At 45.3% G+C, this 26653-nt stretch overlaps 2 protein-coding genes across 2 annotated transcripts in view; one reads left to right on the forward strand and one right to left on the reverse strand.

The window, feature by feature from the left end:
- Positions 1–3593: 3593 nt before the first annotated feature.
- insm1b (insulinoma-associated 1b) lies at positions 3594–5054 on the forward strand (the record flags this gene model as incomplete). Its single annotated transcript, XM_083633550.1, has 1 exon — positions 3594–5054. The coding sequence occupies one exon, from the start codon at positions 3594–3596 to the stop codon at positions 5052–5054; it is 1461 nt and encodes a 486-aa protein (XP_083489676.1).
- A 3284-nt stretch (positions 5055–8338) lies between these two features.
- Positions 8339–26653, reverse strand: part of ralgapa2 (Ral GTPase activating protein catalytic subunit alpha 2) — a 184104-nt gene continuing 165789 nt past the window's right edge. The window contains exons 40-41 of the mRNA XM_083634146.1: positions 19439–19563; positions 8339–10966 (exon numbers count right to left, since the gene is read on the reverse strand). Of these exons, the coding sequence (XP_083490272.1) occupies positions 10815–10966; positions 19439–19563 (277 nt within the window). The 3' untranslated portion in view covers positions 8339–10814. The remainder of the gene's footprint in view (positions 10967–19438; positions 19564–26653) is intronic.

Consider the following 26653-nt stretch of genomic DNA (forward strand, 5'->3'; position numbering starts at 1 on the left):
CTTGAGTCTCTGGATTAAAGTTTTGATTGATTGATTGATTGATTGATTGATTGTCTATATTGCCCCAAATTGTCATATCAAGGAAACAATGCGGTCTATGATTTATGGGCTTTTAAATGTTTTGGAAATAAACAAAGGCATTAGGCTACATTTTCACATTCACAGTGTTTACATGTGTTTTTCAGTAGCTACAAAATGTGATTATCATAGAAACTATTATTGACATCCATAAATAGCCTATCGGTTATTGGCCATAACAGCAATGTTAATTGGTTATAGGTAGGCCTATCGGCCAAAATGTTCATATTGGTGCATCTCTATAAAAGCATTGAAACTCCTATATATAGCTGGTGCCTGGTGCTCGAGGTTAGGGGTTAGCTCAGCCTGCAGTAGCTATACGGGAGAAGCAGCTGTATGCTAATTGGGCGCCGAGCCTTCAGTGCGTAGGGCAGCACCAGCACGCGCCACTGAGCAAACACGCGCATGCGCCCGTCCAGCCAAAGCTAGACGCGCTTCACAGACATTAATGACGGGGAAAGAGGAACTCGTTAAAATGCCATCAAAGCGTGTAGTCCAACAAGCACGACTAATAGATCTGTAAGCTCACACTTTTTATAGCCTACTTTAAGAGAAGCAGGCACGCAGCAGAGACAGAAGTCCTAACGAAAAATAATCCTATAGCCTATAGCCTACCATAATAAAAGTTAGGATATAGCCTATTAGACACCAAAGCAGCATTTTGGTCAACAAACCGGTCACTGGGTGGCAACGGCAATGGAACCCTATGGAGCGTGAGCTTTGGGAGGCTTGAGTGTCTGACTCTAGCCGGCTGACTCTGTTTACATTTTAAAAACTGCTACAGTTCACACAACTTTAACACGACATGCATAGCCTATTAGACATCAAACTCTTGAGCTAATTCTGCTCTCACTCAGAATGTCAAAATATAAGCGATGTCCTATAGTTTTTCAGATAGCCTATTAACGTTTGTTTGTCACTGAACTCATATATAGGCTAGCCTACTAGTTAACTGCCGGGGGGTTCCGCATTTCTGGGTGGCAAGGACGAATCAGCGTGACGTCACTGCCACCCAAGAATGCGTAACCGCGGCAGTTATAGGCTAGGTGTGCATGGCAAACAAACGAAAACTATAGGCTACGTCATCGCTTATATTTTGACATTCTGAGTGAGAGCATTAGCTGAAGAGTTTGATGTAGGCTATAATATAGGCCTATGCATGTCGTGTTAAAGTTGTGTGAACTATCGCAGTTTTTAAATGGTAAACACGGTCAGCCGGCTAGAGTCAGACGTTCAAACTCAGGCTCCGTTCCATTGCCGTTGCCAGTGGCGGTTTGTTTACCAAAATGCTGCTCGGCTGATCCCTCGTATAGCGGCTAGCCCATATGCGAATTTTCGGGTTAATAGCCTATTAGCAGACCTGATGAATTCTCCAAAAAGAAATGTTCACTGAATGATGTAGCCTACATACATAAATATTTCACTCTGACAACTTTTCCCGTTTCTATTCTCTGGTCTGGCTTATGCAAAATAGCCCATTTTCCCACTGAGGAGAACACACATGTTATTAGGCCTATAGCCTATATGAACTATTTCAGCAACTCTGCCAGTTAACAAACCATGCATCCAAACCCAAATCTAATAAAATAACGGTGTGCGTTCAGGCAGGTGAGGAGGCGCCAGGACAGAGAGGCCCATTGAAAGGCGTAGGCCTGCGTCTCAGCTCCGATTGTGTAATTATTTGACTTGGTCATACTGCAGCTTTATGCAAATGAGGGGAACAATGCACGACGATGGAGATTAATTCCTCCCTGGTCTGCGACTGAAAGGAAAAAGAATGCGCCCTCTGCCAAGTGGCGCACGGCAGCCTACATTTAGTGACTATGGGGGGGAAGGGGGGGGGGGGGACAATATTATGCACAATAGGCTACAGTGCAGTGTTGTAGTTTATGCCATGTGTTGTAGTTTATAGCTAAAGATATCAGCTGGAAATTGTTGTCTTATTTATTAATTTGTTTATTGTAGGCAGCTGAAGAATCAAAGCAATTGTGTTTAAACTGATTAAACTGCTTAAGAAATTAAACTTGAAAATCTATTAGGCAGTCCAGATAACAAATAATGCATAATCCAACTGATCCATACTTTGTGGTAGGTCTATGCTGAAGGCCAGTATTTTGTGGAGAACATTCAATCTTACCCCAAAAATTAACACATTCTGAAAGTTATAGCACATCATTTTTACATTATTAAACTGCTCCCACCAGGAGCAGACAACAATGGTAGCTACATTTTTGCTTGTGAAATTTGTGCAGCATTTTACAACACAAGCCTCGGCTGCGGCCTTCTTTGTCTAGCGCACAGATTCCGCCCAGCACGCGTCTAGCTGTGGGCCAGATTGGCCATGAGTCCCGTTTCATAGTGAAGAGGTCAATTTGCCTTTCAAACGAAGAAGGAAAAAAAGATATCCAAGCGTGGGCAGACGTGGCTATTGTGCACAAAGACCAGAGGGCCTTCTTATTACTTATGTATGCAGCGAGATGTCTGATTTATATGTCGAGTTAAACTACCGAGACAGACACGTGCCCCAAAATAAAGAAACACTCTCTCTAAATAGTGTTTATGCAAAACATCATAAAATAAAGCTCTTAAAACAAAATATAGGCTGCTGGGTTCTTTGGTCGGTCTGACGCTGTGTGCGTAAAGGTCATGTGTAAAATGGATAGAATACACACACACACACACACACACACACACACACACACACACACACACACAGAATATACTGTATATATATATATATATATATATATATATATATATATATATATATATATATATATATATATATATATATATATATATCTCGAAGTAAACAATGCAACGTGAACACCGATCTGCACAACAGGCATGGTTGTCAAAACTATAAGTTATAATTCTACAATTGTCTGTTAGGTAAATTGACGCACATGTCACAACGTTAGATGTACGTTGTGAAACTGAGCTGGCATTGTATTAACCAAGCTTCTCTCATCCCCGTCTTAATTCTAAATTGTGATGATTGTGATTGTGGCAGTGACAGACATTTCCTTTTGGCAGCTCCGGGCCCCCCGGAGGAGAACCACAAAGCCGTGGCACGTGTGCATTTGTATAGGGGCCCATCAGACCGTAAAAAGAGGAGGGTCCCGGCGTGTGCCTCTGTCGGGGAGGGGCCCGGCCCAGCGCACACATGAATGTAATAAACCGCAAGTACATCTGCTAAGCTATCTGCACATCCTCCAACGAAATCCACCAAACCCAGGCTTTGAGCCCTCCCACAACTAAATCCACTGGGATCTTGGTTCCATCCGATTGGTCGGGGATGCTACAACAGGGGGGGGGCGAGAACAATAGCATCATTCCGGCATAAAAAGAGTGGAGCTATGCCTTGGAGACGAAAACATTTCAGCAACAGAGGGATCGATAGAGTGGAGAGATAAAGTCCTATAAGCTTCTAGTGTGACCATCATTTCCACAAACCTGGATACTCGAGCCTGCGCCCGCCTCTCCAAAGTGCCTTTCCGCCGCCACTCGCAAAGATGCCCAAAGGATTCCTGGTGAAAAGAAACAAGAAATGTGCACATGTTTCCTATAGGACTCGGTCTGACGAAGATGACCTCCAGGAGCCTCATCCCACCCCAGCTGCCTTGCCAATGGCGAGTCGGGCGGACTCCTCCCCGCTGGTGTCCGTGGCGACGGTGGCGTGCAGCCCGGACCGGCGCGCCGCGGCATCGCCACTGGATTTCGCAACAGCGGCGGCAGACGCGACGGTGCCGCGGCTGGAGAAACCACCCGCGCAGTTCGGCAACCCCGAAGCGGTGTACCAAGCCCTTTACAGTCCCACCCGGCCCATCAGCAAGCCAGAGCACGACAGGGGATATTTCGAGCGAAGTTTCAATCTGGGCTCGCCTATTTCTGCCGAGTCATTCCCGACACCTGCCTCCCTCTCCGGCCTGGACCACCTCCTGTTCGCCCCGGTCGACCTGAAGATTGGCACCAGCAACAGCAATCGCAGCGGCACCACCAGCAGCATTGTCCCGGCCACGACCAACCGGGTCAGCACCAAAAGGCCAGCGGCTGAGGGCGCACCAGAGCGCAAGTCCAAACCCGCCTCCAAGAAACCCAAAGCCATTAGAAAACTCAACTTTGAAGATGAGATGACGACTTCTCCCGTGCTCGGTCTCAAAATCAAAGAGGGACCAGTGGAGGCGAAGCCGAGGGCGCAATCATCCGGAGGGAACAAGCCTTTGGGGGAGTTTGTCTGCCAGCTGTGCAAGGAGGCGTATGCGGACCCCTTTTCCTTGGCCCAGCACAAGTGCTCCCGCATCGTCCGGGTCGAGTACCGCTGTCCCGAGTGCGACAAGATGTTCAGCTGCCCGGCCAACCTCGCCTCTCACCGCCGCTGGCACAAACCCCGGACAAGCAGCACCGGCGCTACACCGGCGATACCACCCGCACAGCAGCAAAGCGTCAAATCTGAAATGGCCAAAATGCCTGGCCCGCTGGGTGTCAAGTCCGTCTCCGAGGAAGCCAAAGACATGAGTGAACGAGACACCCCGAGTCCCGGGCTGTCCGAGTCGGGTTCTGAAGACGGCGCGTACGACTGCCAGTATTGCGGGAAGAGGTTTAAGCGCCAGGCATACCTAAGAAAACACATCATGGGACACCAGGCCCTGCAGAAGAAAGCGCTGGAGGAAGAGCAGGCTCCAGCGCCCTCCTCTTCATCCTCCTCTTCCTCAGAGGAGGCGTCAAACCAAAGCCCCCTCAATCTGAGCCCGGTGGACTGCCTGCTGTGCCCGGTGTGCGGGGAGAGTTTCACCAGCAGGGCCGGTCAGGAGAGACACCTGCGCCTCATGCACTCCTCCCAGGTTTACCCGTGCAAATACTGCCCTGCCACGCTCTACAGCTCGCCGGGACTCACCAGGCACATAAACAAGTGCCACCCCTCGGAGAACAGGCAGGTGATCCTGCTTCAAATGCCTGTGCGCCCTGCCTGCTAGAGACAAGACAAAACTCGTGCCTTTGACAGGGGATTAAAAAAGAAGGAAAATTTAGGCTTTGGGGAGGGGGAAATTGGAAGATTTTGTGATTCTCATCGCCATACTGTAGAGGCCAATGACAGGCTTGATGTTTAAATGGTGTTTAATGAGGTGTCTTTCCATGCCAATCAGTGATTGTTGAATGCTTCTCTCTATCTTTGAATTACATATAGGCCTATTTTGAGATTTTGTCTCAAATTAGTTTATAAAAAAAATACAACAAAGCGTTAGTTTGACTGTTAAAGGGTATTTTTCTAGGACAGCACATGTGCTCAATGATAGCTTCTAGACCTAAGAAATGTTTTGAATTCTCCTAAATCTTTTTCCCCATCAAAGCCTTTTGGATTCACCGACTGTGACTGCTGTATCACACTGTAGCTTTACGCTAGTCTGTGAGTGACAGAACTTATCAACTTTGATGAGAAGAAATAGAGTGAGTGAAGCATTCCTTTTAGTAGAACCACAAATGCCTTTAGTATAAAAATGCCTAGTCCGAAATAGCCTACATACACATCCAAATTCCGCTGTATAACTGCCTTAAAAAGTCAACAGATTGTTTTAATTTTGAATGCTGGCACATATTTTATTATGGAAGATTGTTGCAATATTTTTCATCATAAGTTTATTTATTTATTTATTCTAATTATTATTTTATGTAACTTATTGTTGTGTTTGTTGTGATTATTATGTGAATCGTTCTGGCAGTTTACATGTCGTATAGCCAAAATGTTTTGTCAAATTTACGAGTTGTGATAATTGTCGTGGGTCGGTTTCAATCTCCACAGCTCTTGTAAAAAAGAAAAGAAAAAAGAAAGAAAACAAAAACAAACAAAACGTAAAGCTCTTACCTTAGAGGCAATCTTTTTAAGGACACGTTATTTTTCTTAAATGTTGGCTTTTATAGCGCTTTGATTGTATGTGTATATCGTTGTTGTCTATCAAAATAAAAAATATTTTCAAAAGGACAATTGGTCTCATGAGCAACTTTCTCATTGGGTAAAAACATCCCACATGGTGACCCTAACGAAAATCATTGTGTGTCAGTAATAGGCTGTGTGGCTAGTGTGTTAAAGGGACTTTATTGTTATATTTGTGTATCTTATGGTATGACTATATATTCCATAGTTTTAAGTAGCTCTGCTAAAATTGATCACAGGCACACAGTTTCTTGTATTTCTCCAAGTACTTTTCATTGGGGAATTAGTTGGCTTTAACCTATTTGGGATATATAGCCGACAAACGGGAATACCAAGTCTATATCACACTTGAAAGAAAGTGCATCATTTGAAGAGAAGAAAGAAGAGAGAAACCTGCCAAATTCCTCTTAGCAGTCTCATTATCTGGTCACACCATTCCCACAAAAATAAGCCTAAATAATTAAAACTTGCAATAGATTACCTTTATAATCGATACTTGAAAGCTGTGTGGCTTTAAGATATTATCCCACATTTCATAAAACTATAGGACACATTTTTTGCGATATCCCACACTGAGATTTGAGTCATATTTCACAGGACAAGTGCAGTTCTTATGCAGCTGTTATGGTATATATAAGGTATGACGACTAATTTCACACTATATTTTTCTCCAACAATTTCACTTACTTATTCATCTTCTATGCCCTCTAACAGTCACCGTCCTATCAAACGGTGGCCCGTAGCCTAATGCACATCTATTTAGGGCCATTTGATTGGAAAAACTTTGGCCTATTGCTGGCTTTCGATTCTCCATTTATCAAGCTTTTTTGGGCTACACAGATAAATCACATGAGCTGCAGTGGTTCAATAGACGCTGCTTGGCTGTCGTAGAGAAGCACTTAGGGCCCAATCATAAATCCCCCCCTAATACCATGTCAGGTCCTGACAGGACGACAGAGAGGTGGTGGATTAGAGCTCACCTCTGGAACAGGAAAACATCTGTCTATGGAAGACTCATGCAGCTCGATATAGGCGCTTTCAGCTGCCTCACCTCCAAGACCTGGAAGTATGAGGTCCGCTGGGTCTTTTTCAACTTAAGCCTACGGTAATTCAGAATAATGAAGACAGTGTAAACATTTTTGACTTGATCACAGCATTGCCACTGAATTTAGTACGAGTCTCTGCACTTCAGGATTCAGTTTCTGCTTCAGAACGGATAGCCCTTCCATTCAGTTCAATCTTGACAAATTCAGTAGAGGACACAAAATCATCCTCCCATTGAGCAAAGTCTGAGCAGGAAAATGATCATTTAGATTCTCATAACTATGTTTCACCTGCTATGCCCTGAGAATAACATACATTTCTTTAGGGCCCTTCAAACATAAACAAACATTTTTCTTTTTTACATCTTAAAAGTAATATTTGAGATGGACAATGTACTCTTTTAATTATTGCACCATAACTCAAAACACAAGCCTGTTTTGCCTCAATGTTGACAAACAACACAAATGTAAACAAAGTTTATGGCTTTCAAGTACATCTAAAACTAATTTTTTGCTGTTACAAACTGATATTCCTTGTATCAAGAGCTCTGTCAGAGATAAAATATACTCCAAAATATAAAAACAAGAAGGAAAAAAGTGTTCACGTTTGAAGGGCCCTAAAAAAGCTGCATAGTATACCTTTAAGGCAGTGCTGATATCAAGACAGATATTGGAGTGTGAAATCTGCGGCCAGTTTCTAACACAAAATAATAATAAAGTGTGGGATAGTAATCATAGACATTCTCTGTCATTTTCTATGACAGAGAATGTCAGCCTTGGAGTGCTTCTGGCCGTTCTGTTGCAAACTCTCCCCGCTGATTGAAGCAAATAGTGGTGAGCTGGGTGAAAACAAGGCAACATTAAGGTTCTTTCTCACCCTCATACACAGGAGCGGCTTTAGGGCTGCAATTATGGTCAAGTGCTTTTGTAAAATCTTCAGGCAGCCATGGCAGGGCACCCGTAGGTGCTGCAACCATTGCACCTGTACCTCCTGGTGAGGCTCCATTATGCCGGGCTGAGCAGCAGGGGAGACAGATGGGAGCGGGGTCAGGTTACCCCCGCTGCTGCTAGCATGGCGGGGCCAGGGTCAGGAAGCCCACCATAACAGCACCATCATGTCACCACCCCCTCCCTTACACACTCGTCCTCCATACCCTTTACCAATACGATCCACAGTCCACACCCATTACTCCACAAAATCTCTTCAGTTATACAGTCAGTCTCTAGTCAGAGAGAGGGGGGGGGGCGGCGATGGGAGGGCACAAACACTATGTAGAATTTCAAATTGATTTAATGAAATGTTTCAATTTTCACATTTCTAATAAAGATAGCAGGACTTCGGTTGTTAAAAACAGTTCGATATGTTGACAAGTCATGTTGAAATCTTCAAGCTTTCCCCACCTCTTCCTCTTTTACAAAGATTATATTACAGGCATTAATATATTTATATTCAGAAGGTAGTGGAGCCCTCGATTTGACACAATGTACAAGGATTTCTTAAACCAAGAACAGAAAAGAAAAAGATACTAGAACTAACACTAGCTCTTTTGCTTCACAAGTATAAACAAGTACATAAGACACACAATCCTTATCCTGGTCCAAACTAACGTCTCCAGCTCCCAAAGAGTAACATGGACCCCCGTCCACTAATTTACACCCTGAAATCTTGATCCCTGTTATATCAGCAACAAGGGTAGTTCCTTCAAGTGGCTTTTGGGGGAATATGAAAACGTTAATGTGACCCAGGTCTATGTCTATACATTCTCCAAAAAATAAACGCAAATATAGACTTTGCGCTCCACAAATTCCCACTGTTCGTACGCCCTGTGTTTCACTTTGGGGAGTGAACAGACGAATGAAGGAGAGATAGAACAAAATGACAGGAGAGAACAGGGGGAAAGTATAAGGCATAGTAGTGCAACAGATGGGAATAGTGTTGCAGCTTGGGTGGAGCCCTCGGAGGGTGCGAGTCTATGTATATACATGTGTGGGGAACACCTGGCTACCATGGCTACTCGAGGAGGGGGGGTGGGTTAGGGCAGGTAGAGTGCCAGCCTGGCTGTTGCTACAAGGGCGGGACGATTTCAGCTCTGGCATGCCAGAGAGAGAGAGGGACCACCTGTAATAAAGACTAAACGCAGCACTCCATGATCCAGACAGTGTGTTTTTGTCGTGGGAAGCACAAGACACTGACCTTTTCAGTCACAGGGGAGCAGAACGCTTCTCTCTAGATTGCTAACGAAGAGATGTGATGCAGCTCCGTGGCTTGTCTCACACAATGAAGACGAGAAACAAAAGAAATGTGATTATGGGTGGCGGAGGTGGTGGGGGGCAGGATCTTGGTAGGACAGACATTACACAGGCACTGTGAAATTTTCTTCAGAAACTTGCACTCACTCACTCACTCGCTCACTCACACACACACACACACACACACACACACACACACACACACACACACACCAGTGCATGAGTTAAGATACACCTGAGGCTCCGGCGGCATTTTTCCTCTAAACAGCACATGAATACACAATACAACACAACAGCAACATAATTCAATCAAATAGTAATCTCTATATACACACATCTAGAAAACAGACATCAGCAAATACAATTTTAAAGCAATTTACATCCAAGAACAAAGAGAAACATTCAATGCTAGGTTTATCAATGACAGTGAGTGCAAAAAGACGTCGGTGGGAACATTGGAATGTCATAATCCTGGCTTTGCGGGACAGGGGAAAACGATGGCAGAGGAAAGAGACAGGGGGAACTTATTCAATTACCGGACATGAGCCCAAGTTAACGACATCAGAAAACAATTACAAACGCAGTCTTTTCTCATTCCAGCAGGAGTTGCATAAATCAAAGCATGACAGAATCCATCGGAATTAATTTAAAAAGGAAAATTAGAGTGATAAAAACAACCAAAAAACAAATTTCGATTGGGTTCAAGTTAGAAAGATGTCATTGATTGTCCACTCTGGGTTCACAACAATAAAAAAAGAGCCTCCAGCTGCACATGCAACCAGTGCTCCATAAGCAGGAAGTGTGTGTAGCAGTGTAGTGGGTGCAGATCACCAGTCAGTCTCTTCTCCTCCCTGTGGGAAGATGGTCCAAAAACATGATCCAAACTGGTGCCAACGAGCAGGACATCAGACCGCAACAAAACAAGACATGTCGGCCTGTCACTACGGTTGAGGGCAAAGCAGTGTTTGACGCAGCAGTGAGAGGCCAAAAGGCAGACATATTTATAAATAATCTGTTTTGCACAGTTTTAGCATTATCCCATGTACAGCTATCATTCAGTGCTTTGTTATTTGACTGTAGAGCTACAGAAACACAGGGTAAAACACTCTCCCATTCCTTTACTATTGTATGGAAGTTGTTGCTAGTGCATGAAAACCAGCAGAAAATGAGAATAAAGTCATTTTTTAAATCACATCAGTCAAGAATTCCTATGATGTTAAGATTCTTTAGGTGAATGAACATAAATAGCTTAGTCTCATGTCCATCTCAAGCAGTTAAACATCAGAACAAAATGGAAATGTATGAAAGTAATCAATAATTGCCACTTAAATTAAAAATTGCAATGTGCTCCAGTTAAATGACACAAAAACAAAACAAAGGACGACGATAGACGCCAAATCTCTTGCAGTCACGACAGGGTATATGAGGTTCTTCAAGACTAGATTAAAGGCTGCATTTGGAGGCTGGGGGTTGAGGTGGGGGGGGGGGGGGGGGGGGGGTTATAGAAGAGCTCAGTTGGAGGATTTGCTTATAGCGCTGGCTGATCGGCGGAGTTTTCCGGAAACTCGGTTCTTTGTGGCACGGGGCATGGTGGGGGAGACCTGGTCGACGGAGTCCACCACGACGGTACTGACTTCGGTACTCGTGCTGCCGGTGAAGGAGCCTGGGACAGAGAGACGGGGGGTCGAGAGAGAGCTGGTCAGATGAGGCAGGGGTTCAGATGAGGCGGGGCTTTGTATAGCCATTGTATACCCCGGCATGCTCTGTCATGCATGTTACTCCATCAACAGTCACCAAACTTAAAGGTATAATTCACCCAAAAAAATTACAATTCTGTCATCATCTACTCACCCTCACGTCAGTTCAAACTCAGGTGAAGTTAGTCCATACTGTATATAACACACAGGGTGGTTGTCAGCACAACTCCAGAGCAGCCTTCTCCAAAACAAGTGAAGTCAGTGGGGACTTATATTTACATCATCATTTAGTGCAAATTTTAACTACAGCTGATTGATTTGCAACAAACAAGTTAGAGCATTGGTTCCCAAACTGTGGTCCGGGCTCCAACTGGTGGTCTGTCAGAGCATTGCATGGATTTTAGGAAATATTGCGATATTCAGTAAATATCACGATTAATTTCAGAGGCTGTAGTAGGCTCAGTTCTAAAGCCAGAGTGGAGTCATTGGTATCAAACTAGAAGACTAAAGCATCAATTGGTACCAACCATGTCATGCTAGCTTGTCAGGAAGGTGGCTAAATAACACTCCAAAGTTAGGCAAAATTTTGGCAAGGAAAAAACATTTTCAAAGGGGTCCTCTTTTTCACAGCCTAATATTGGCAGGTGTGTGTGTGTGTTTTGAACCAGTTGCCTTATGTTGTTATTTAGCCTTTCTGATGCTATTGCGTGGTTAAATCAGCAAATTTAATTTTATGGGGCAAAACTATTTTGGTATCCGTAGTGGAAGTGGTCCTTGGGAAATTTGGTTTGGTACATAGTGGCACTTGATCTGAAAAGTTTGGGAACCCGAGTTAGAGTAAAGGTCTTTCTATTGTGATTGTTTGGATGTTTTTGTTTTGTTTTGGAACTCTCCAGTGATTTCAGGTGTTTTGGAGAAGGCTGCTATGAAGTTGTGCTGGCAACCTCCCTGTGTGTTATATGGACTAACACATTTCACCCGTTTCATTTGGCATGAGTAGATGACAGAATTTTGATGACAGAATTTTCATTTTTGTGTTTATTCCTTTAAAGCAATATTACATAGTCTTAACATGGGGGTTATTTGGCACTTGACCATAATAAAAACCAGAATATAAACTACTCAACATTGGATGCAACTGGGATGACTTTGTGGTGTTTGTAGTTTTTGAATGAGGCCACACCAATAGCCTGAAAACTGATATTTAACATGTTTGGGAACAGATTCAACAACAGGTCCTGCTTTTACGACAATAGCAGTCCTAGGTCCATCGTCATTTCGCATATGAATTCTTGGTTTACACACATCTTTTTAAAATAAAAGTAGATTCGGTCTGCAAAACAAACTATCTCTCGTAAATGATATCATTACACTATGGTTGTTTCTACTGTATCAATCAAATTAAATAAATCACCGGAATGATCTTCTAATCTAAAATGTTGGACCCACAGTCCATTGAATATCACAGTAGCGGGATCTGTTGTTGAATCTGTTCTGCCTTAATCAAATGAACGGGAAGTAAAAATCTGAACGGTACAAACTCATCCAGCTGCATACGATCTTGAGTAGTTTATATTCTGGTTTTCATGGTGGTCAACTGCCAAACAAACCCCATGTTAAAACTACGTGGAATACGGCTTTACAACCTGTCAATACAAATACAAGAAACCATGTGAACTATGTTGGACTTGATTCTCTTTCACCCTTGCAATCATGATGTGAGAAAGCGATCAAAACATTTCAGCGTAAAGTGAGTGAATGACATGCCATCTTCACATGCTTTTAGAGAAATAAAGCCTGTTAAGAGATGCTGCTTATTGTCTCAAATAATACAAGCTTCTTCCAGGTGCTTGTATAAAAAAGGGAGGTAGCCCTCACAGCTGCATGCAGCAAAAAAAGAACAACTCTGGGCTATGGGAGAGCAAAATGTTTTTGGTGAAAATAAAAAAATACTTTAAAAAAGTTACTATTGTGAACAAGTGGAGCCTTCCCTTTGTTGAACACCGTCCTTCATCGGAAACCTTCACGTCAATGATTATGAGACGGCAAACAGTGAAAAGCTGGCGAGGACAAACAAATACTCTGGACGTCTCCTCCACTTCCTCGCTATGCCCCCACCCAAACCCAACCCCCCTCCTAACCCCCACCCATCTCAGCCATGCTTCGAGTTTAAACAACTTTCCTGCTTTGTCAAGATGGCATCTGGTTGCCTATTTTATTTCCCCTCCTTTTTCCCCTTCTCACTGCCGTTTTTCAGAGGCATCTCAAGTTGCAGCGGCTAAAAGGGACAGCAGATGGCTGGAGTAACAGACACTCAGCAGCACAGTGGACAGCAGCATCCAGGACCTCTGCTTACTGGGAGGGAGAGGAGGGAACATTGGGTGTGTATTGTACAGGGAGGAGGGGGTGAGGGGGGCTTCTAACATGCATTCTCAACATTTGCATATGAATATAAAAAAAAGGGAATGGGTGTGGCTAACTTTGTGTCGAATGCACAGACCAAATTCAGCATTCCCGCATCCATCTACTCTGCCCATTCCTACACTTGGGGTTGGGCAATATATGAATACTAGGCCGATTCCTAGGCTCGCCCGCTGCGCGGGCTGGCCTCGCCCACCCTGCAGCTCGCTAAGCTGGCACTGTCACAATGCCTATGACACCACTTCCGGGACAAGAATTTAAACAGAGAACATTGCGCACTTGCATGACATCACTGATGATGTCACAATGCCTCTTATGACATCATTGATGATGTCAGAATGCCTCTTATGACATCACTGATATCACAATGCCTATGACATCACTGATGACATCACTTCCGGGCCAAAAATTTAAACAGAGAACATTGCCCACTTGCTCCATTTTATAATAGAGAGATTATATGATGTCATGATATGAGTCTTAGATTTTGCATATTGTAATATCATATGGCACAAGTGTTGTCCTTTCTTGGTTTTTAAAGGCTGCAATGCAGTAAAGTAATGTCTTACCAGACTGTTATAGCTGTTCTATTATTTGCCTTTCCCAGTTAGTCATTATATCACATTACTGATGATTATTTATCAAAAATCTCAATGGGTAAATATTTTGTGAATGAACCAATACAATATCCTCGTAACTCTCTCCTATCCTATACCTTCTGAGCTCCAGCTGCCTCTATACCTTCTGAGCTCCAGCTGCCTCTATACCTTCTGAGCTCCAGTTGCCTCTGTATGCGATAGACAGAAGCCAGGCAGCTGTGGAGTGGGACACCCCAACAAAGATGATCCATCCATAGACAGCAGTGTTGTACAACTCACCAACCACCCATCCCCTTTTCCTTAGTAGCCATTAAAACGTACTATACTATACTGTCACCACTCCCATGGCCACACATCAGCTTCTAAACAATGCTCTATATCGTGCGGCCTTATGTAAGAACTGAACTTTGATAGTAAGTTAGAGTGAAAAAAAAACACACAGATTCAGACAAGACAGAGGCTAATGTGTCATCATTATCGTCATTATAACCCAGCATTTCCGCTCCTTACTCAACCCAAACTGCCTTGTGGTGAAGGCACATTTCACAGAGAGAGAGAGAGAGAGAGACAGAGAGAGAGAGACAAAGAGAGTCTATAAATGGGCCTGCTACCCCATTGGTCCCCTGCAGCAGTTCAAACAAGGCTTTAGACGACAAAGACGTCTTCCAGTGCGGCAGGTGTTAGTCTCAGAGTCTGCCTCAGGCAAACAGGCACACTCCAACAGGAGGAACCAGGGGAGGAGGAGGGGTGGTGGAGGTGGAGGGATGGGAGGGGGGAAAAGGACAGAAAGAAAAGAGAAAAGTGTTTGCCGGGGGAAGAGATAAAGGAGCGCCACATGCAGAAGCGGGGGCCAGAAGTGTTGCCGTATTGTTCATGCTGCTACTTAGTCAGGTGCTAATTGTCCCCACCGTGCATCGCTCTCAATTACCAGCCTGGCCAGTAGGACACCCCCAAATAAACAGCCTGGTATCTCTGTCCCCTTCCCTTTGTCAGAGCGCTGGCTAAATAAAGCTTGGTTAGTACTGAATGAGGAGAGGAGGGGTGGGGGGGAAACCAGCCAGGGTGAGCGAACGAGCCAAGGGCCGGTCGGTAGGCCGCTGGGCGGAAACGACAAGCTTCCGGTCCGACTCGGGGCTTACCTTCGTCAAATACCGTTAGCGGACCTTTAAGATATTTTTAATCTAAAAAGAAAAAACAACAGAGTAGAGCATGTAAGAGAAGAGTTAACACAGACACCATACCACACCCGCAACTTGAACACAACACAGCACTGCTGAAAAGTAGCTAATTAGGGGGGCATTCAGACAGCTTGTGTGGCGTCGTGGTTAGTTGTCACTGGAAGGATCAAAAGTCACACGGGGTTAACAGACATGGGTAATACACGGGATTAACAGACATGGGTAATGACAAGTTAATCCACAGAGATTAAAGATTTTATGCTGCGTTCCAGACAACTCTGAGGTTGGGATTTTATGACCACCTACTAGAAAAAGCACACGGGAACGCCATTCCCATTCCTACTTATAAAATCGGAAATGACACAACAGCGTCGTGCACCGGGAACGCTTGGAGGTCGGAGTTGTCTGGAACGAAGCAATGATGTCTGATGGTACCTGATGAATCTGTCCCATTCATGGTTCCCAGTGATTTTGGGATGTAGAAACTGACCCAAAGCATGAATGGTGGACAGTACATATAGGCACCAGCAGGCGGAGATATGTCCCAGGTATATTTACCACCAAATGCTACAGTTGGAAGCTGAAGGTGAGAGAGTTAAAAGATGCAGGAGTGTCTTCGATGTTCATGAGAAATACTGGAGAAAATTACAGTTTTGACTTATTTTCCACACTCTTGTGCAGACAACAACTGAAAAAGTAGGTTTAGTTTATGAACACAAAAGAGCAAACAATGAAAACGGAGCAAAGCAATGTCGTGTGTCAACAGCGAAGGTCTGTATGGCAGATGGCCTGGCTCATGCGGGACGCTGTGACACGGGACTGGAGGTTGTCAGATGGCCTGGCTCATGCGGGACACTGTGACACGGGACTGGAGGTTGTCAGATGGCCTGGCTCATGCGGGACGCTGTGACACGGGACTGGAGGTTGTCAGATGGCCTGGCTCATGCGGGACGCTGTGACACGGGACTGGAGGTTGTGGGGTGAGAGTGAGGGTGCGTTGGGATCACGGAGGAGGAAGCTGACAAGCCATACAGGTGAAGCGTGGGGCGGTTGACTAAAGCAGACCTGGGGAGCACTTCATTTAGCATGCAGAGTCTGTCCTTAAAGGATAAGTTCACCCAAAAATGAGAATTCAGTCATTATCTACTCACCCCATTGCCGATGGAAAAACGGGTGACGTTTTTTAGTCCACAAAACATTCATGGAGTGAGTTTAACAGCAAAACACTGTTGCAGAATTCTCCTACACAATTGAAGTGAATGGTGACCATCTTTCAAACGCAAAAACAACAACAGAAAAAGACACAAAGAAAAAATTCATCCCTACTGCTCACCTGGGATAATTCAAGTGTCCACAAGCCCTTGAGATGTTAAGTTAACTTGAGAAGACGTCATTTACACCCTGTTTTTAGCTGAAATCTGCACTGTAGCAGGCTACAGTATCTGCAGGCCACCTGGCTACAGTGAAGATTTCAGCTAAAAACAGGGTGTAAATGACGTCTTCTCAAGTTAACTTAACATCTCAAGGGCTTGTGGAGACTTGGAATATGCCAGGTGAGCAGTATGGAAGCATTTGATGTTTTTAGCTGCAAGCAGCAGCTCTATAGGTCGCTCTGTTGGTTGGTCGACAAAATTGGAAATTTGCATTATGGTCGCAGCAATTGCGAATTTGGGCTTTTTCTTATTATTATTTTTACACGTTGAAAGTTGGCTACCATTCACTTCAATTGTGTAAAGAGAATTCTGCAACAGTTTTTTGCTGTGAAACTCCACAAATGTCCTTCCATCGGCATGGGGGTGAGCAGATAATGACTGAATTTTCATTTTGTGGTGAACTTATCCTTTGAAGGAGAAACTTGCTTTACTTTCACAAAAACTGAGGAGCTAAATCAAGTCCCCCCCCCGCAAGTGTTATTCGATGAAGGGGGGATTCCCAGATGACTGAGTGAATGGATGGATGGTGGTGGTCCGTGGCGGGGCGTCATGCCTAGTGTGGAGGAAGCAGGCAAAGAGTCTTACAGTCCAGCCTGGCCCAGGGGTACTCCATGTCCCAAACCATCCCCGGCCAACGCCTGCACGCTGTCATGGAGCATGGGTGACATGTTAGTGGGCGCAATGAGAGCCAGAGCATGAAGGCTGGACACACAGATGGATGGACAGAACTAGCACGCTCACAACACACACACACACACACACACACACACACACACACACACACACACACACACACACACACACACAGATGAAAGGCATGGGAGGGCAATAGCACATTTCAGAAGGGTGAGAATGAGGAGCAGTGTTTTGTAAGCCAGCCAGCACAGCCACATTGAAGCTATGCTTGATGAGACACAATGGATCAGCTATGATAGACCACAGCAATGAGGGGATATTTCTGTGTTATATTTGTGGCCTAAGACCTTAATGACATCAGAACCTATCGTTGTGAAAACAAGCAAAACTGAATTTTAGGCACAAAGTGTGGTCCTTGTACAAAAACAAGACCAAAACCTAGTATATGTCTGGACAGTCAGTCAGTCAGTCAGTCAGTTAGTGACAGACATTCACATTTATAGGGCTGGCCCCACTGTTGCGGTCCAGCCAAAAAGATGTAAACATTTTTCACAGCTGGTATAAATACAAGAAATACAGTTGATAAGAATACATAAAATGGTGGCAGCAAACAGCAGTTGTGTGCGGTGTATGATGTGTGGACACAGTTGGTTTAAACAGCCTCCTTCTCTAGAAGATCGCCCGGCAAAGGGAATTAAAAAAATTGCTCAACAGCATTGTTATAATGGCGAGCACCGGGGAAACGGAGTTACAATATTCTCTAGACGAAAAGAGGCCTAGATACAATATGAATGGACAAACACACGTATTAATCCATTTAAACAAGTCTATTCCGGAGAATTACAAATGGCCGTTCAGAGTGAGTTTCCGCAGCGCTGAGGGTGACAACAGCTTCACAGACTTCATTATGTTATGGCCTCGGCTCTCACAGGGGCCACAGCACATGCCCCACGCTGCCAAACAAATCCTCATTTAGTGGCCAGAGAAATGACTCTCTCCTCAGGCCGGGCTAACCTCTCTCACCTCTCTCCGCCTGGCCACAAAAGAGCCTGCTGGCTGAAATAGCCCCACAACATCAGCTAACAGACATGAATGACTGGGGCTTTGGCTAATTACATGCTTTTCTTCCTTTGCTTTTCCCCCCGATCACACGTTCTCACCTGCTGCCCTTCCTCTCTATCTATTCTCTTCTTTTTGCACTTCTCTTTGAGCTGTCTGGTTCTGTGGAAGAGGAGGAGGAGGCGACTAGAGGTCAGTGCGGGGAGTTTTTACACCTCTGAAGAAGAGATGGGCCAACAGTATGGTAATGTGGCCGGCCACCTCCTGCCTGCCTCCAGCAACCCGAAGATCACACCCGCATCCTGGGAATTTGAAAGTCCTGAACGCCGTACACATAAACAGGCACACGGTCTAAAGAATCCAGACAGTTCATTTTCACATGCCAACATGCCCGATACAAAGACGACATACACTTAAAAAAAACACCTTCAGAAACACACACACTGACAGATTTGAAAATGACAAGCCATCTGTGGAGGGCTTCTGTTAAAGCACAATGCGTGTCCAGAATCAGATCCGATCGAGTGGGAAAGTGCGATGCTGTATTGATTTGGGCCCTGATGCAGATCGACCAGAGCTGCGACAAGTGAGAAGATAAGATATGTTTTATGTCCTATTCATCGTGGACTGATAAGAGTGGTGTGCGGACATCCGCTAGATGGGTTGTGTCAGCATGGCTACATGATCTGATTATCGCACACGTATGTGCACATACTGCAGCCCCCCTTAACAAGGCTGCTTATATTCATAGGAGAGTAATCAGATGGAAAGATGCAGTTTGTGTGAAACAAGGAGGGACGAACGAAGGAGCGCGAGCGAGCGGAGTGTTTGAAGTGGGTCAGACAGAGCCCGGCCTGTCCTTTGATATTCATCAGTGAGCGAGAGCGGGCATGGAAAAGCAGAGAGACTGAGGGGACAGTGGAGGCAAGGAGGGCAAACAGCTGTGCTGTGGAGGAAGAGTGGGGGCGATGTGTAGAAAGAGAGAGAGAGGAAGAGAGGGGGAAGAAGCTGAGGGATGAGAGCGAACGTGATGGAGTGATATGGAGGGAGAGACAGAAGACGCACAGACATGGAGAGGGGAGGGAGGTGCAGAGGCATGGTCCGGGTCTCACCTGTCCCACTCATTGGATAGTAGCTGGGAGAGGGGGAGAAGACCTGCGAGGCGAAGTCCTCAAAGGTCATGACCTCTCTGTGGTTCTGAACGATGGCCTCCAGGTAGAGCGCCCGCTCCTCGTAGCTGATTGGCTGCCGTTAAGGGACAAAATGGAATGACAGGAAACAGAGAAAAACTACAAGGCAACATAATAAATGACAAAATCCATTGTATTTCTATCCCAATAAATGGTGGATAGATTGGGTTTATTTGTATTTAAACAATCACTAAATAATCATTCTCACCAAATACCCAAATCTATCTGTCCATCCTTGTATAACAGCTCCTCAGATAGGAGAAGACATAACAGCAGTTACAAAGCAAATGTTTTCAGTGTAACAGCCACCTACAGTACTTTTGTGCGGGCCATATACAGCGTGATGTGAGAGTGAGCTAGGAGAATGAGCGGCAGCTTCACTGGGCAGAGCAGCACCACTATAGTTAGTTAGTAGTAGACGGACAAGCCCGTCTTTTATTGTCACACGAACACACCCAACACATGCATGCGGCCACAAACACACTCTCATGCTGACGGTGGCCGGTGAAATTTGTCCTCTGCATTTAACCCATCCAGGCTTGTCCTTTCCTCCAGGGGGCAGGCCAGGAGCAGTGGTCGCTTTTTCTTTCCAGCGCCCGGGGACCAACTTCGGATGTTGTCGTCACTGGTCGGATGACGATGACGATCTTCTGCATGTTTTTAGTGGGGGGGTTATGTACGGAGGAACCCCCTGGGGAGCACGGGGAGAACATGCAAACTCCACACAGAAAGGCCCTTTCGACGAGATAACCCACCTGGGCAGTAGGCACTGAAGATATGGGGGGGAACACAACCCCAGCGCCCACAGCGTCCCAGGCGAGAATCGAACTCAGGACCTTCTAGCTGTGAGGCGACAGCGCTACAGACTGCGCCACCATACCCCCTATAACCAGAGAGGAAGCTTCACTGGGCAGAGCAGCATCACTATAACCAGAGAGGAAGCATCACTGGGCAGAGCAGCACCATAACCAGAGAGGAAGCTTCACTGGGCAGAGCAGCACCATAACCAGAGAGGCACCACCATAACCAGAGAGGAAGCTTCACTGGGCAGAGCAGCACCATAACCAGAGAGGAAGCCTCACTGGGCAGAGCAGCACCATAACCAGAGAAGAAGCTTCACTGGGCAGAGAGGCACCACCATAACCAGAGAGGCAGCTTCACTGGGCAGAGCACCACCATAACCAGAGAGGAAGCTTCACTGGGCAGAGCAGCACCACCATAACCAGAGAAGAAGCTTCACTGGGCAGAGAGGCACCACCATAACCAGAGAGGCAGCTTCACTGGGCAGAGCACCACCATAACCAGAGAGGAAGCTTCACTGGGCAGAGCAGCACCATAACCAGAGAGGCAGCTTCACTGGGCAGAGCAGCACCATAACCAGAGAGGCAGCTTCACTGGGCAGAGCAGCACCATAACCAGAGAGGAAGCTTCACTGGGCAGAGAGGCACCACCATAACCAGCCAGGAACAGGCATGGAACAATCAGCCACGCCGCACAGCGCCAAATGAGAAAGCAGTCTCCAAAATAATCATAAAAAGGGGGGGAAATCACCACAGGCGTGACTCTCCCAGATCTCTCCTCTCATCCCTCTCTCCTCTCTAATAGAACCCCTGCTGGAGGCGGTGTGTCTCAGACGCGATGCCTGCCACTTCTCCGTGCCATCAGGGGGAAAATTGGAGCCATTTGAAATTCAGACTGACAAGCAGTGACTGGTGCCTGAGGAGGCAGCATGCAGGACGGATGGTCAGATTGGAAATGGAGAAGCACCCCAAAAAAAGGGGGAAAAAATAAAAGAAAAAATGAATGCTGATCAAAATGGCTGCCGGGCCTAATAGCCGTTATCAAATCATTATCATGGATATATCCTGGTGAGGCTGTTGTGGAATGGAGGCGAGCGCGGGATGAAATGCGGCGAGGGAAACTATGGAGCAAAAGGCTGTTTGAGAATGCATCTGTAATTGTGCTCAAGGCTGTCTGTTGCGGTCATGCTTCCTTGATGGATGACACCTGACAAATTGCCTGACCAACACATGCAACTCCACACTCACTCACACAAACACTCTCCCATCTCATTATGAGTGAGTTGCCAGGGTGGAAGTGGCACGGGGGCTGTTGCTAAGGCCAAAAAGCTGAAGCGGGCTGAGCTGAGATAGGCTGGACTGGGCTGAGGCGTTCTGGTCTGGGTTAGACAGATAGGACGAGACAGCGGCTGGGCAGGGGGCCGGTGGTGGGCAAATGCCGCCACAGCAGGGGCCAAGGCGGCCGTGACCGATGGCTGTGAGGGGGAGCGTGGTGAAGCGGGGGCGACGGGCACCTGAGCCGAGCCGGGACACGCCAGAGGGTCCAGTGGGCAAGCTGCTCACAGGGAGGGACAGGGGGCGGGACAAAGAGAGACAGAGAGAGAGGTAGAGTGTAGGGGTGGTACTGTGTATACTCGGGGGAACCGATTCAATCAGAAGATATTCTAAACTCAAAGCATTTTTGTGCCCCTACATATCCGGTTTAATTGTTACTTATACAGTAACACATTTTATCTTTATAACGACTGTCACCATGGTAACAGCTGAATACACACTAGCGCATTATCAAAGAGTGTCGAAAAGTACCATACTTTAGGTCAAATTAACAAGTAATCCATTGTTTCCCACCCCTAAACCACCAAAAAACAGAAATCTTTATAAAAGCCAAGATCTCCACTCAAGAGATGTCGAGCAGCATGCATCAAAGTCATCTCGTCCTGAGCGTTGCATGTCTCATAACCGGACGTGCAGCGTCACTCGTTCCCGTCGTGGTGCTGGACAAAGACGGGGCATCCCAGGCTCTGCTGCCATTGCACCTTGGGTCACGGCTCTGTGTGGCGGGTAATACCCAGGGTTTCACGGAGGAGAGAGGGAGAGAGAGGATGTTTGTAGACGAGAGGATACAATGTGCCAGGATAAGTATGGCCCGACCGATTAGGGAGTAAAGAAAAAAAAATCGGATATCAATCAGATCAGTCAATCAGATATGAATCAGAACTTCAATTAAGACAAATTATACATAATATACATACAATGCTGCCTATATAACTTAAAAAATTAAATAAAACGAGGCTAGGTGGAAACCTAGCATATGGCCAGTGCGGAAAAAACATTGACGAGCCTGTTTTTTTGTTTTTATTAGTTTATTTGGCAGGGACATATACTAAAACCATTAAACCCCATAGGGGAAGAGATGCTTTGCAACAGATTTAGCCATAGGCTACTTTCCTGGGAGCAGGCAGTGGCGTTGTTAATGTGGAGGGCTGTCAGTGATGTTCAAAGTTCTTTTCAGTTGTTTTCTTCAGATTTTTGTTGAAATCAAATCCATTCAGATAAAGTTAATAAATTGTCATGTCATCACAGAGGCTTCCTAGGTGACTTAGCAGTTAATTTATCAGTCAACATCAGTCACGCGGGAGTAGCCTGCATGGTTCCAGACCTTCGAAGTCCCGCCCACTCCACCGTTGTGGATTTGGCTGTTCTTGGTCTGGCATCGTCACATGCAAGTGCGTTTTCTCCGGTTGAAAATGCTGATTCAGGACCCGCAGGGTTCTCAACGTTAAATTGAAGACTTTTTAAGACCTTTTTAATACCACTTAGAATATAATGTAATGCCAACTTCACTGCCATACTGGCAAAAGTATGAAGGATATAATGGAAAATCAGTATGGTAAGAAAGCCCTAGAAAATAATTACCGTATTTAATTATATACTTGAATTTAATAAACCCTTTTATTATAATACTCACATTCATACACAATAACTTTGTGAGGTGTGTGTATTCTAATAATATAAAAGATGTGTATTTGTCACATTAAAAGGACCCCACCCCTCTATAGCCTCACTGTGCCTTTTCTTCAACTTCTACTGTTCTAATTACATCTCTCCTAGTTAACACTATTCCAACATCATAAGATCATCATGAAATAGCCTACGCTGTCCTCTTAAACATTTTTTAATGTGACCATACATTTTACATTAATCTTATTTTGAAAAAACATTGACAGGAAGTCTTGTCCTGTCCTTGACTGTTTCTTTCTTGACATAAGCCCCTTTCAGACATGAACTCCGGGTCAGGTCAGGGTTGCTTCCCCTGAGCCTCACCCATGCGATACGTGAAGTGTACCCTTTCAGACATGAGGCATGTTGCTTTCATACATGTGGCGCACGTCCGGGTGTAAAGTAAAGAGGGGGTGGGGGTGGGGGGAATTGGGGCATGACGACTGACCACACAGCTGCACTTCATGCATGGAAGACAGCAGTCTAGGCTAGAGCCTTAACGGCACAAAGTGAATCACATTCAACAAACTAGCACGACATGCAGAGTCTGATAACAAGTTGCTAAAAATACATAATGGACGATAATTGCCCACTAACGTTCGCGCATATAATCGTTTGCGCATAGCGCAAATTAATTAAACAACCCTACAACTCACGCCCAGATGCATCGATTTCCTCAAGTCTGATGTGGCGAGAGTTCAGTCCGAAAATGCATCAATCCTGCTAGAAATATACAGAATACAGGAAGCTAGACGTTTTTACCTTCAAAATAAAAGCAATTATTTATTACTTGGTAAACAAAAAAACAGAACAGTCAACTCACTACGGGTTAAAATTGACTTTTTGAAGGCAGCAGATATTCTTCCAGTTTATCTCTGTTCTGTATCTTTCGGATCATACACACAAAAACATTACATGTGCATTTACTTTATTTAATTGCCATTGTTGCGAAGGTTGTACCCGGAAGTTTCCATTTTATACTGACTGACTTGACACTGCTTGGATTTGGTGTTGAAATTTTGTGGTTCTGCTGCACGTATCGTTCACAAACGCTGTGTATAATAAACATGAAATCAAAGGCATGAACGCAACCAGATAACGCAACCAGATCCAGATATCCTACCTAGCGATGTCCAAAACTAGGAAGCAGGATGCCCCTCAAGTCCAAAAATGCTACATTTCGAAGGTGGTGTGCTGCGTGAAGCGTTGCAGAAATAGATCAAACCCAGCATTTCAATCAAGCAACATGTTGGCTGACACAAGGAGCAGCTCCAGCTTCATTTGGAAAAACTGAAACTGCATGATGTTTGTGCACTTGCTCATTCACATCGACTATTTATTTAATAATAATAATCTGTCACGCTGTCTTGTCTCTGTCTCCGCTGCCTCCCCCGCCTCCTCCCACTCACTTAGCTACTTTACAGCATTCTGGAGGGGAGGGGGACCAACCCGCCCATGCGACTAGGTAGAGAGGTTGTCTCAGAGCCGGGTCGTAGGAGCGCGCATAGCTCACCAAAATGTGATCATACATACACCGCCACCCGGGTCCCCTCTAGATAACTCCCGTGTTCCAGGGCATGTCTGAAAGCGGCTATCCAGTAACAGGTTTTATTTTGGAAATCGACAGGATGTTTTGTTTTATTATTCTCATGAATTCCTGCCCAGCTCGATCTGCTCTGTGCTGCTTGACGCAACTCAAAGAGAGAAGCGAAAATACACAGGCCGATTTGTTTAGTGGAGCAGAGCGGAGAGCCGCTTCAGGGACGTGTCTGGTGGACACAGGTGTTCACTAGACAGGCTGCGACCAGTTGCCTCGCGGTCGTAATGCAATGTTTCCTGGTGGAATCTGCTGCTAGAAGTGGGTAGACGCAAAACCATCTGAAAAATAAGTGGGTAGACTCCGTCGTCCTGCGTCTACCCTCCACTACACCACTGGGCCAACTGATATATCGGTCGGGCTCTAAACATAAGTGATAAAAGGAGGAGAAAATAGGGGAAATGAACAGAGGTGAGAGAAGTTAGAGGGAAGGCCTGGAAATGAAAGAGTGAAGGAGAGAGGCAGAGGCAGAGAGAGAGAGAGAAGCTCAGCGTGGGTCAACAGAGCCATATGGCTGTCCATTATCAGAGATGCAGATGACTGCAGGCCTGTTATTGAGATTCCTAAAGCAAATATTGACTCCAGCTGGAGCAGACGCTCTCTCTCACTCTGACACACGCCTCTCCTCCACTACTTCCTTCCGCTGCCCGCTATGCAAGGATGAGAAATGGATTACAGTGGGTGAGAGTTTAAAAAAAATAGAAAAAAGTTGGGAGAATAAAATGAAGGGAGATTTGTAGAATTATAAAAGAGAAGAGGGGGAAATATAATGACGGTAGAGAGAAAGACAGACAGCAAGGGAGGGAGACGGTAATAAAAGGTATTTTGGAGAGGAGTGAAAGAGAGAGCCGTAATCAGCTCACTTAAGTAAATGTACAATGTTATCTGTGTGTAAAAAAAATTGCTGCACAGAAATCAGACCTAATGCACAGTGAGGGGTAATCTTGTCCTCTCTCTCTCTTGTCTCTAATTACTAAGCCATGGGCACAGCTTGTTCCACTGCATATGCACACAGGCTGCGGCCTCCACGCAGTAACTTAATCAAGGGACATGGCCAACAATGACGCAAAGACTATATCCATGTCATGGACACTGAACCCACTGACACATTGACATTGACCTCCTTTTGGGGGGGGGGAATAATAGTTACTACCAGTGATGTGCGTCTGGCCTCTGGCCACGGGTACACGCGTGTGACACGTTTCTCTGGATAGGTGGACCACAGATGCGAGATTTACAGAGACATTCTTATGATAATGTTAATCTCAAATGTAATGTGTGTTTTTAATGAAGTTTCAGATTTCTCCCGTTTTCTCCCCGATAGACCCTTTTCACGGGGGCCATTTTGTGTCGAAAAGGCAGAATAAACACAGGTGCAAGCAAAACACTAATGAGGGTTTCCAAAATCCAATCATGGAAGTTGGAAACCCTCATTAGTGTTTTGCTTGCACCTGTGTTTACCCTGCCTTTTCGACACAAAATGGTCCCCGTGAGAAGGGTCTATTGGACTCGGCCAATTCCCTGTTAGGGTAGTCTCTCAAGCCAGTCTATCCCTTCCACAATCTTCGAATGCTCCAGAGACACACTGTACTTTTTTAGCCCGTTAACATTTGGCCAGAGGGAGAGAAAAAAAAGCTTCAGACCGTTGGAAGTTAGATGATATTCGATCAATCACGACACATTAAAACAAATCTGAGGCAGGTGATTGGAGAAATTAGCGGATGTACCTGCCTTATATCT

Source organism: Poromitra crassiceps (assembly GCF_964638095.1).
Source record: "Poromitra crassiceps genome assembly, chromosome: 3".
Taxonomy (NCBI): Eukaryota; Metazoa; Chordata; class Actinopteri; order Beryciformes; family Melamphaidae; genus Poromitra; species Poromitra crassiceps.